The 12665-nt window shown below is 41.0% G+C and overlaps 1 protein-coding gene across 7 annotated transcripts in view; it reads right to left on the bottom strand.

Moving 5' to 3' along the window:
- Positions 1–4235: 4235 nt before the first annotated feature.
- Positions 4236–12665, bottom strand: part of LOC123371039 (SWI/SNF-related matrix-associated actin-dependent regulator of chromatin subfamily E member 1-related-like) — a 35016-nt gene continuing 26586 nt past the window's right edge. For 3 of the 7 annotated variants that reach the window (XM_045018167.1, XM_045018172.1, XM_045018169.1), the window contains one exon: positions 5726–10066. In XM_045018167.1, the coding sequence (XP_044874102.1) occupies positions 10053–10066 (14 nt within the window). In that variant the 3' untranslated portion in view covers positions 5726–10052. Of the gene's footprint in view, positions 4595–5725; positions 10067–12665 lie in introns of those variants that run through there. The other 4 variants (XM_045018170.1, XM_045018168.1, XM_045018171.1 and 1 more) reach the window with 4 other exon arrangements.

Genomic DNA, 12665 nt, shown 5'->3' with positions numbered 1-12665 from the left:
AGTCAAAGAGCCTGTCAGACTAGCCTGATCAGGTTTTTCCCTGAGATTTAGAAGAGTCAAATGGCCCATTAATCTTTTTTCCTCGTTAGGTTTCTCCTGATCTGGGGAAGAGGATGGGTGCTGTCACTCACCCTTGCTCCAGTGCTCACTTGTGTCCTGCCTTAAGCAGGTAGAGGTGGTACCAAGCATCAATGCCAAAGCCCCAGTTAGTACAGACTTCAATTTGTGGGACTGATGGCTTGTCAAAGGGATTGAGGTTCCCTTCTCAATACTGGCCAAGGGAGCTTTTGGGGGAAAAGTCTGTACTTACTGAGGCACTGAAGGAATGGGAGTTTTTGTGGGGATAATCCCTTTTTGGAGTCCAAGGTACCATAGGCGCCAACTCTGTGGGTGCTCCAGGGCTGGAGGAGCACCCATGGAAAAAAACCTGGGTGCTTAGCACCCACCGGCAGCCCCACAGATCAGCTCCTCCCACTCCCCCCTAAGCCCTTCTGCCCAGCAGTGGGTCCCGCCGATCAGCTCCTTCCCCTCCCTCCCAGCACTTCCAACCCACTGTGATCAGTTGTTCAGTGGCATGCAGGAGGCTCGGGGTGGGAGGAGTGCGGGCAGGAAGAGGCGTCGGAAAAGGCAGAATGGGGGCAGTGCGGGGGCAGGAAGAGAAGGGGGTTTGTGGGAAGGGGTGGACTGGGGGCAGGGACTGGAGCAGAGTGGGAGTCGAGCATCCCTCAGGGACATGGTGCCTCTGCAAGGTACATGTTTCTAAATCTAATGCTCCCTCATTGATTGTTCCAACAGAAAAAAGTGTTAGCAGAGTGTCTCTGGAAAGGTGGGTTCTCTTGGAGAAGGACTGATATGCTGAGCAAAGGCCTAGAACGGGGCCCTCACTCGAACAACAGAAATGGGTATGCCCAAAGGTTAAGGGGCTAAGACCACTGCATGATAGGGAGGGTTGAAACCTGGTTTGGGCTCAGTCATTTGTCAGGAAGGTACTGAGGCACGAGAATGAAGCACATTATTAAAATTAAACTGATTGAAATAAAAACAAGGATCTGCCAAAGTCCAGGAGAAGGCTATAAAGAGAGGTTGCTATGAAGCAGTGGGCAGACCAGGCAGAGTTCTGTCTCGCTGCCCCAGATGGCAAGAGGGAACAGAGGGTGGTTGGGGAAGCTCTGTTCTATAGACCTACAGGTGAGCAGGGCACAAGGAAACGCAGTGCACAAGCGTGGCCCCAATGGACACTGCCGCTCAAAGATTCAACGCTTATGCGCATGAGGAACATATGTATCTAAAATGGACCACATACAAAGACTCAAAGAAGAATCGCATTTTGCACTCCCCTCCAACCTAACTCCTTTCGGTGTTACTAATTGTATATTAGGGCTTGTCTACACTGGCAATTTACAGCACTGCAACTTTCTCGCTCAGGGGTGTGAAAAAACACCTCCCTGAGCGCAGGAAGTTTCAGTGCTGTAACGCGCCAGTGTAGACAGTGCACCAGTGCTGGGAGCCGCGCTCCCAGTGCTGGTAGCTACGCCCCTTGTGGAAGGGGCTTTTGTACAGCGCTGGGAGAGCTCTATCCCAGCGCTCTGCCGCGACTACACAAGCCCTATTAAAGCGCAGCCACGGCAGCGATTTAGTGTTGCCAGTGTAGACTAGCCCTACGATTAGATTTAAAAATAAAACTTTATATACATACACCATTTATGCCCTTTGTTTACTTTTTTTGCTCTTCACAGTTTTCACAGTGGAAATAGAGTTGAGGTCTGATGTGGGAATGTATTGCTAACTTGGCAGATGGGAGTGTGGGAAGCTAAGGCATGTAGGCTTCAAGGACGGGCTAATTAGGCTGTGAGCTGTGTAGTGAGATGCTGGCCTTGGCTGGTTCTCACTGCTAGTAGGCCGTAAACAGGATAATAAATCAGAAGGTTGTACAGGATGACAATTATCCAATGAAGTTATAGCTGTGCCTATGTGTATTTTATTAACCAATTAGCAATTGCTTGATTGCTTGCCATAATTGTATATAAGAAGTATGCTGGAGAGAAATAAATGACTCTGCTACCAATCACATTGGTTGTTGGGCTTTGTCCATGCCCGCACGAGACGCACTGAGATGCAACAGTCTGATCCAGCTCCCACTGAGGCCAGAAGAAGCCTTAGCTTACACAGAAACAGAACTAAGCCATCATACAGCAGTTTCATAGTCTGGCTGTCTCATCCATTAGTACAATGTTGCAACAATGATGGTGAATGTTTGAAGGCAAATCTGGTTCAGCTGTATTAAAAAAACCCATCAGGAGTACACGTCTATTAAATTTGTCCTTTAAAACATTTCTTTTAAAACAAAACTTGAGTAACAGATCTACAATTTAGGTTTCTTTTTAATTAGAATAACTGTTTAATTACAATGAATAATTGTTCGCTTGTAGAGGGAGTGCTGTCTGTATCATAGATGGAGAGATGCAAATTCTTATATTTCACCCTTACTTGAACCAATTTGCCCTCAAGTCATTGCAGCAAAACCATCATCTTTCAGGATGAGGACTTAGATGAAACCCCATTTGGAGACCATAATTGACTAAAGGGGGATGATGTTAAAAGATGGGCATTGGCTGTCCAAGGGGAGGAGCGGGCTTTCCCCAAAGAACGTCTGCTCCATTCACCTTGGCTTGTTCAGGCCTTAATGAAAGCTTTGAAGTCCAAAGCCTAGTATGAGGAGGAGGGGGGGAAAAGAAAAATGGCTATTAGGTCAAGCCAACAAGTATTGAAAATCAATCCATTTGTACAATGAAAGACGTAAAATGAATTACAATTGCTAGGCTAAAGTGAGGATAACCGTAAGAAGAATATAAATAGTTATCAAGAGATTTACTACTGAGTGATTTGATAAACATTACTAAAATATTCTTTCTTGGATACTTATCTGACTCTTAATACTATAGTATCCGAACACCTCATGCTCTTTAGTGTATTTGTCCTCCTAGAACTCCTGTGAGGTAGGGAAGTGCTTAATATCTCCATTTTACAGGTGGGAAACTGTGGCACAGAGAGACCTATTCATGCACTTGCATTCCATTTGGGTGAACGCATTAACTATGTCATACTAAGTTTAAAGTCTTATCTCACAAAAAAGCAAATCTAAAGCAAAACTGCAGTCACTAGCAGTAGGACAGGGCACTTGGCAATGTGATTATTCATTTATTTCACACCAAAGGTTAGAACCAATGAAACTGATGGTTCTTTTTATTTTTCTGATGTAAACACAACTCTTGAAGTCCTGTGGGCTCCATGGGCATCAAGGTGCTCATGATGGAATCCTTTACTGTGGTAACAGAATCCTACATTAGACATTTCACACCTACCCTTTCTCAAGGGAACAGTGTGACTCAGGACAGACCCATTGCCACATATGACAGTCAAGCTCTTGTAACTGATGGTAGGGGACTTCACAATGCTTTCACAAAGTCCTCCAATGTCCTAAAGTAGGAGCACAATCTTCCTTGGCTGAGGTTCAGCCTTGCACAAGTTTAAAAACGTTTGTGCTTTTCCCTTGCTAAAATGCCATTCAGAAGAGTGGGTGGGGTGCAAGAGCTACTTTTCATCCCCGTCCAGTAGAGACGGGTGCTGCTGGTTAGATCCCTGACCACCTTGGGTAGTGCTCACAAAAAACAAAGGTACATTTTTCATTTTGCTAGCCATTTAGCTTAAAAAAAAGTCAATATGCTCAGATAGCCCAAAGATTAGGAAAAAGGAGATTTTATATATCCACAGTAAAAGATGCACCTAAATATTAACATAGGCTTAGAGGTCAAACTCAAATTGTGGTCTAAGTAGCTACAATTCCATTGATCTGCATCAGGTGTATCAGAGTGTTTTCCTAGATTCCAACAGAAAGTTTCAGATCCCGAACTGAGCTAGGTATATCTTACAACAATCTAGCTTCTTACCAGAAATGCATAGTAAAGAGAGTTATGTATACAGATTATTTATACAAGTATCAGAGGGGTAGCCGTGTTAGTCTGGATCTGTAAAAGCAGTAAAGAGTCCTGTGGCACCTTATAGACTAACAGACATTTTGGAGCATGAGCTTTCGGATGCCTCTGACGAAGTGGGTATTCACCCACGAAAGCGCATGCTCCAAAACGTCTGTTAGTCTATAAGGTGCCACAGGACTCTTTGCTGCATTATTTATACAGTTGCTTATACAGATTAAAGACAACATAGAAAAATAAGGCTAGGGATGTGGTGTTGTTTCAATTAACCTTCAAATCTCTTTATTGCCAGAACAGAACGTTATTTTGAGTGAGTTTTTTTCAGTTTCTCTCTCTTCTATAAAATCAAAAGACAGCCCCCATTTTAAACACCACCCCCAGCTTATTCAGGAAGCATCTATTACAATGAAGTATAGTGGTCACTTGAAACAAAGGCTGAAAAGAAAGAAACCAAGTTCTGTGGTGCCACATGTATTCAAGTTCTGTGGGTTATTCAAATGAAAGTAGCAGTGCATATTCCAGCTGGCAGCTCTGGGTCATCTTCTTTCTGCCTCTTCTTAACTGCCAAGTAGTAGATGTTGCCAGTAGACTTCACTGGGACCCTATAAGAAAATTACACTAATGCAGCACAGATCAACAGATGAAAAGATTGGCCACTGTATCCACAGACAGATTACAAGTGCTGGTAGAGGTTGTTTTTCATTAATACTTTTACTAAGCATAAAGGTGCACACAAAAAACGAGGAATTGCTATTTTCACTAGCTGAAGTATCTTCTACATTCTCCCCTTTACCTCATAGTCGGTATTTTTACTTGCTGGGATGATTTCCAAATTGTATCAGAGGAATTGTTCTGCTCCAGGCTCTATCTCCCTTTGACTCATTGTGTGACTTTGGCAAGTCCTTTAACCTCATTTTACTCACATCTGGGTAGCTAAATGAATCTTCACTCCCCTCTCAGCTTTCAGGAAGCAGAGCAGGGAGTTACAGCACTGATCTGTGCTCCCCCCACTCTCCATGCTCTAAAACTGCCACTGGGAAAGAGCAGGGAGCCCAGATTGAAGCTCTTATCCTGGAACTGCATCACTCAGCACCTTGCTGAGCATCAGAGGAGTTTTATGTGCTGTGAGAAAGGCTAGGATTTTGTCATGGCAGTCACGGAGTCCATGACTTCAGCCAGTGGTGGCTGGCAGCTGCGGGGTACCCGTGCCCCCTGAACTCCAAGCTGCTGCAGGTGGCAGGGGACCCCCCCTGCCCTCAGAGCTCCCGGCCACCACAGGTGGCTGGGGGGACCCCACAGCTTGGAGCCACAGGTGAAGGAGGACCCTGGAGCTCCGAGCCCCCATGGGTGGTGTGGAGCCCCAAAACTCCCAACTGGGCTCCCAGTAACTGCCCAGCAGCTCTCCATTTTGTCATGGATGTTTTTAGTAAAAGTCAGGGACCGGTCACAGGCTTCCATGAATTTTTCTTTATTGCCTGTGACCTGTCTGTGACTTTTACTAAAAATATCCATGACAAAATCTTAGCCTTAGCTGTGAGCCCATAGGATGCCTCACTGCACAGGCACACATCTTCAAAAGAACCTGCAAAATGCCTCATGGGCCCCTGAAGCATCTGGTTCTACAGAATGGAAAACTGGGGCAGATCTGTCACTGAAGTGTCTGGGAGAGCATAACTCACTAAGCGGAGAGGCACAAATTGAACCCTTCCCAAATAAGTAACAGTACAAAAAAATCAAATCAATATTTTATTGCATATTTACAAGTAATCTGACCCTGACAGAATAAATACCTACAGTATCTTATTTATATTAAGTATGGATAATTCACATCCCTTTTTCACCTGTATAATAAAGCTGTTTAATATTTACACACACACTATGAGTTAATGTTTACAATAGAGGGACCTTTTCCTCCATTAAAAATATAAATTGCTCTCTTTCAAGTTATCAAATTAAAACAGCAGACTCCTTTATTCTAGAATAGAGGTAATACTTACATCAGAAATTTTATCTGATGATATCACCAGGCCATTTGAATGGATTATTGTTTTGGAGGGGGGTATCTTACAGAACAATCAGAAAGACAGAGTCTTTGACCAAAAAAGAACAATCTAAATATCTGCAAAACACATGGAATACATCATATGAACAATCAAAAACACGAGCAATGATGATGTTGTGTGATGCACTGAACTTTTACATCTCTTTTTATTTAAAAAATGAGGGGACGGCCTCAGGTGAGATGTGGAGGTTTGAGTGTAGGGTATTCTGTTATGGAGGAAAATTAAATAGTCCCCAAAGAAAAAATGACCAATCAGTGCACAAGTGTTTATTATGCACACAGAGAGAGAGAGAGGGAGAGAGAGAGTGTTAGTAATACAAACTCACAAAATACTGCACCCTAAATTTCTCTACTTCCAGCATATTTACTTCAGATTCTCAATAAAAGAGGGTTTTCCAGACACATAGGAACCCCCTCCTGGAAGATTTAACTGGGTTATCTCAACTTCTTCATTCCCTGCTCCAAAACCCCAACCTTTTTGGCCTGTCCCAAGGGAAAACCTCCTTCAGCATTAACCTTGGAGACAAAACTTTGCTTGAAAAAGCCTCTACTGGGAAGTAAAACCCATAATAGAGGAAAGACTCTGGGGAAAAGTCATTACACTGAACTGTCTACAGAATGAAAGCAAAGTACAAACAATTCACACATGGACTAATTCCTACTAGTACACCACCTCAATTAGGCCAAATAAAATCCCTAATGTATGAGTGGAGGTAGCTGCTCTCTTTTCTTTTAGGTCCTAGCCAGCTGCTCTGTCCCCCATACCATCATTTTCCCCCATGAACCCAATTTAATATGGTTATTTGCATGTGGAAGAGTCTATCAGAAAACACAGTGGGATTGTTTAAGAATAATTTAGCCATTCTGTAATTACATTTGAATGGATAATTGTATTGTAGACACCTTGGGGCAGAAAAAAGGTCCTTTTGCTTTTTTGTCAAAGGCCATGTTACACCTACTGAACGGGGCACCAATAAATAAGAAGAGTCACAGGATGGAGTTATTGGGCAGGTTTTCTGTCCAAAGAGCAGGGGGTGGCAGCAAAACTAAGATGAGGACTTGTCCTTTCTCATCTTAATCTTCTGTTTTTATATCAGAGGAAGTACTGTATTTTGAACTCAAGGCAAATGATGTTGTCTAAGTAAGTGATATTAAAAGTGCGTTGTTTCTAAAACAGTATTTTAATAGGAAACAATCCCTGATGTCAATTTGAGATCTCAGTCTCCAATCCTGCAAGGTGCGGACTATCTCTGAATAGGTATTGACCATCTCCAGCTTGCACAGAAATCAATGGGGTTTTAGAGGTGTCGGTACCTTGCAGTAGTGATCTTACACAGTAACCCCTTTTTATTGTTTGAGTATCATGCTGCTTTTTAAATTCAATTAAAGTATACGGCACAGAAGTAGAACTGAATGTCCAGAGCTATGCTGGAAGACTCTACACACACCCCTTGCAATTAAATAAGGAGATGGTATCAGCCTCCAATATTATGTGTCTCACCCATCATATGTAGAAATGGTCAAACTTTTTCAAAATTCACCATTTCGATGAATTTTTTCAAAGAAATTCCAATGAAAAGCTGCAGGATGAATTTTTTGTCAATGTTATGAAAATTACATCTCATTTTTTGACCAGGTCTATCAGAAAAATAGACCTTTTATTACAGAAACATTTTAATATGCAGTATACTAGATTTCCCCCTATTCTATAATGTTACTGCTAACACAATATCATTTTTTGGTATAATTTAACAGTGTGCTCATACACAGGGCCAATATAGTAGCCCTTACTAAGCAGGAATACTCATGTGAGTAAGGGCTGTAATATCAGTCCACTGGTACATCCTCAGTGCTGCAGACCAGAGCTATAAAAACAATTTTAATAAAAGGAACGAGTATTATTACATTATAAAATTAATAAAAGTACTTCTACTCAGTGTTTATCCTGAAAACCCCTTACTTGTAGGAACAGCCTTACTCTTGTGAGTTATCACTTTGACATCAATGGTATTACTCATATGAGCAGGAATTCTGAAGCACTGGGTTCATTAACTAATTAATCTTGGACATCCTTTAAACAGGTGAAGTATCCTCATTTTACAGTTAGGAAAAAAAAATCTGACAGATGACATGATTATCATTAAAACCAGTAATACAGATACCTATGGCTAGAAGTCATTTCTACAATAAGGTGCAATTTCAAAGTTCTGCCAGTAAAACGTCATCTAATGTAGATTTTAAAGAACACTCTTCACCTTTACAGCCGGGCTGAAGGCAAATCACAATTTTATGCTTCATATTTAACATGTCACATCAAATGTTCTTGCGGGTTTTCAATGAGCAGAATCCATCCCAGAAGTTGTACCTTCAGTTTTCCACCATGTAGTAATTTCTACAAGTCCTATGAAAGCAGAACCTGACAGTGCATTCTCCTTCAACTCATGCTCCCCCAAAAAGTTTATATAGGAGCAAAGCTTCACAAATACTTTCTGCTGAATATAACATGAAAAAAGGGCCCAGATGTACACTGTACATTCTGAGCCTTCCATCCATCAGGAACTCTATGACCAAACAAGCTTCCTAATTTATTCTTCCCTCAAATGCCTATATTTGCTATCCTGGTAAAGACTTTTGCAAGAACCTAGAAGACCGTATCATCACACTCATCTTTTCCATCCTAGCTATTTTTATTTTCAAACTTCAGAGCAGAGGAGTGTAATTTACAGTACTAGCTGAAAGGGTATATTGGTTTATGCTTCAGGGTTAAGGAGAATGTAAAATGACTGCAATTTATTACTTTAATACAACAGCTTATGAAACACAACCATTAGTTTTAGATGACTGAGTTTACCATAAAACAGCCATAAACAAAAATAATTATATTCAGTAAATCATTTAATACCAGTCATATTTTATGTTTTTCTGAAGAAAACCCTTTGAACACAGAAGGCTACCTAAAAATAATAAAGACTTGGGAAGATATTCATGGAAGAGGGATGATGTTTGTTAGAATTTTCCCATCTTTCAAATCTTAAATTTCTCTGTAAAAGAAAAAATAAATCCAAAACTAGCTTAGATTTGGAGAACTGCACATTGCAGTAAAAGCTGTATTTTTTTCTCTCTGTGTACATACATACCTGTAGACATACAGATAAATGTACTCATTACTTTTATTTGAATCTCATGTACATAATGCATTTATATGAATTTGAGCAGTTATCAAAGCAAATGTTCAGTGTATTCTTTTGAACACTGCACAAATATTCTGAACATGCACTCATAGTTTTCCCATTGTGCTTTTCTTTAAAAACAACCAATAAATTAAATTTAATCAAAACAATTCTAATAAAACATTGTAGTTAAGATCTGAATTGCTCAAAAGTAGGGAAATTCCAATCTAGGGATCCTGTTACATACTGCATACATCCATATGCCATACTGCATAATTCCAATTCAGCAAGGTATTTAAAGCACATGCCTAGCTCCACGCATGATGAGTCCCATTGATCTTAATGGGAATACTCACATGTGTAGTTTGGCATATGCTTAAGTACGGTAATTCACTGAACTGGGGTGTGCTGATATGAATGCAGAAAACTTTACCACCTTATATAATATCTTGTGTAGCTAACTGCATGTTCTCAATGGGACCCGTACAAATTACAGTTGCTGTGGGAAACATAACTTGATATTTTAAATATACTGAAGAAAGAATATCTAAACTACAGTGCTGAATTAACTTTGTTTTTGGAATTTAATATATGGAACATTCTCCTTCATTTTTCTGAAGCTCACATTTGGATTGCAAAAGCAAAACAACTGACGACAGGAGGTTGGGGGTGAGGGGGAGAATGTTAGTTTCTGGACTAAGGTTCCTTCAGCCCTTAAGACATCAGAGCCATTAAACAAGACGGTGTAAATGCCAGCTGCTGTTTGTTTGAAAGGATACAATGTTCTTCAATGACAAAACCACTCTTCTACAACAAGGTCAGATTGTTTTATGCATGTGTTGCTATGGTGAGAGAGAAAAGAGTTGATGAAAAACTGGATGACTACTTATCTCATTGCAGAGAAAGCAACAGAAATTGAAGATTAACATACTCTAAACCCATCATATCTTGTACCCTATGCACTTAATATGCAATACCCAAGCATACAAATTGATACTTTCAACATTCTGTAAACCTTCAAGATGTAGAATTTAACAAATTACAAATGATTCTTTCATATCATTCAGCTACACACACCTGAACGAGTGCAGGTGTTCTTGCCATCGCATTTCCTCAGAAATTTTGCCCAGAAAGTGGGAGGCAGCTTTAGTTAATAACTGGAGCGCCACTAGCCAAAGCTGCTGAGGAGGCGGTACTAAATCAGCACTTGTAGGAGATGACCCATAATTCTCACAGTAATTTGAATTTCTGAAAATCCCAATTTATGGATACCTTTTAAAAATCTTGTTTTTCCTTCTGTCCATCTAGATATGAGTTTTTTTTGTCTAGTTGCTGTGGAGAGTACAGACACTTACTATCTTTCTCCCACTGCCTGAAACTGTAGCCAGAATGGTTTCTTTAAAACTATTTTTTTATTTTCCAGCACTGCCCTGTGACAGTGTTGTCTCCCTTCAATACCCATTTCAAAAAATGTTCTGCTGACCGTGAAGCAAGAACTGAGAAATTGCTTCCTGCCTCTATTAACTATTTCCACTTCCAACTGTCTCCTGACCCCATCCACATGCTCTTATGGTTCTTTCACTGCACTTTCTCTCTCTCCTCCCATATACAAGTGTCCTGGGTCACCCTTCTCACCTACCTCTCCAATGATCCTGATTCTGGACTATGCAGAGGTCCCCAAACCTCTTCCCCCAGATGCAGACTCCCTCCTGTCTTTTGAAAAGTCTCCCAGTTTCCCTCACATCTACTTTCATCACAAGATTGCCTCAAATTCCTCCCCAGCTGCCTCTGAAATTCAGGTTCCTCACTCCATCCTTATCCCAGTTGTAGATTCCCTCCCACAAAATCTCTTGAACTCCCTCTCCGGTTGCCTCCCAGCTGCATTCTGTCCTCTGTCACAAATCCTGGGGGAAGATCTGGAACTAGTATAAATTATCTTATCTCCAGCGGACAACGGGTATGACCATTTACACCAGCTGAGGATCTGCCATCTGATATTTGTATCATTTCTGGTCATCGGAGGCAGGACTAGTGCAAAGGAACTTTTCACATTTTCATATCTGATACAACAACAAACACCGTACGCTTGTTTGTGCTAAGTATTCTGAAGGAAGAAAAAATGCTAGACTTTCATCCCAGATAGGCAAGTGATGCAGATGGAATAGCTAAATCAAATAACCACAATTCAAGCTACATTTTAAAGAGCAATCACACATTTTATTTATGCCAAATGATTGTAGTTTAGTTTTATGCTAAACAAGCATGTTTAAAAAGCAGCTACTTTTTGTTATTAACAACCTGACAACTGGTACATTTTAGATGTTCACTTATATGCAACTGCAGAGTAGTAAGATGGTGCCAGTTTAAAGTGAGGAGCTACTGCTGGATAATGACAGTTAATGAAAATTTGGAATTATAGCAGCGGTAAGCAAAGTAATTTGAATAAGTACTGGAGAAAAATTATTTTCATATGGAAATAATGCTCCCAACTGACAAAAAAGAGTGAAAAACTTAGCTGTTCTTTGCAAATATAAAAAAGTGTAAAAGATTTAATAACTACAAATGTTTCCATTCAAGGCTCTATGTGAATGTACCGTAACAAAAATAATAGTCTGTTATATATTAGTGATCATCTCAACTGCCTCAATTATTTTTGTCTTAGAAATTTTCATATGTAACAAAGCAAATGTATTGTTTGACTGTTTCTGAAGTGTCCATGACTTCGTATAGCCACTTAACATAGTACAGGGCTGCATAGTCTCACTTTATGCAAAATCCTTATTATAAGTACTTATTAAAAAAAGAAAGATGAGAAGATTCAGACGTCAAGTTCAGTTGTGAGCAAAGGGAAACATACATAAAAATATCTCTCAGGCCTTGGCTTTTAGCATATTGTAGTTTCTATCACTAAGAAAGTGTCCATAAGGCTAAATTCTGAAGGTAGGGCTCTTTTTGGAGTCAAGGGTCATTTTGCCTGAGTTAAGGATTTCAGTATTTAACTCGCAAAATTTAGAAATGGAGGAGGAGACCTATTAGGTTATCCTATCTAAGCCAAAGAACATTAAGGGGCAGATCTTGTCCTGCTGAAGTCAATGAGGGTTTTGCCATTGATTTCAATGGGGCCTGGATCTCACTCTAAGTATTTTGTTCAGTCTAGTGCCGGGGTCGGCAACCTGAGCCACTCAGCTCGATGCTGGTCTGGGGTTCCAGACCCTGCCAGCCAGGGTCCCGGCCATTGGCTCAGCTCAGCCTGCTGCCAGCCTGGGATACCAGGTGCTGGCCCCAATCACATTGCTGCTGGTCTGGCGTTCCAGCCACCCAGTCCCCTGCCAGTCAGGGTCTGGGCCCTGCTCAGCCCTCCTGCAAGCCTGGGGTACCGGCAGCCAGCCCAGGGCTCTGCTCCTGGCCTGGTCCCAGCCCTTATAAAAAATTACACTACAA

The sequence above is a fragment of the Mauremys mutica genome, chromosome 5 (genome assembly GCF_020497125.1).
Source record: "Mauremys mutica isolate MM-2020 ecotype Southern chromosome 5, ASM2049712v1, whole genome shotgun sequence".
Classification (NCBI taxonomy): Eukaryota; Metazoa; Chordata; order Testudines; family Geoemydidae; genus Mauremys; species Mauremys mutica.
Note: the sequence above shows the minus strand (reverse complement) of the source record. Positions and strands in the feature narration are given on the sequence as shown.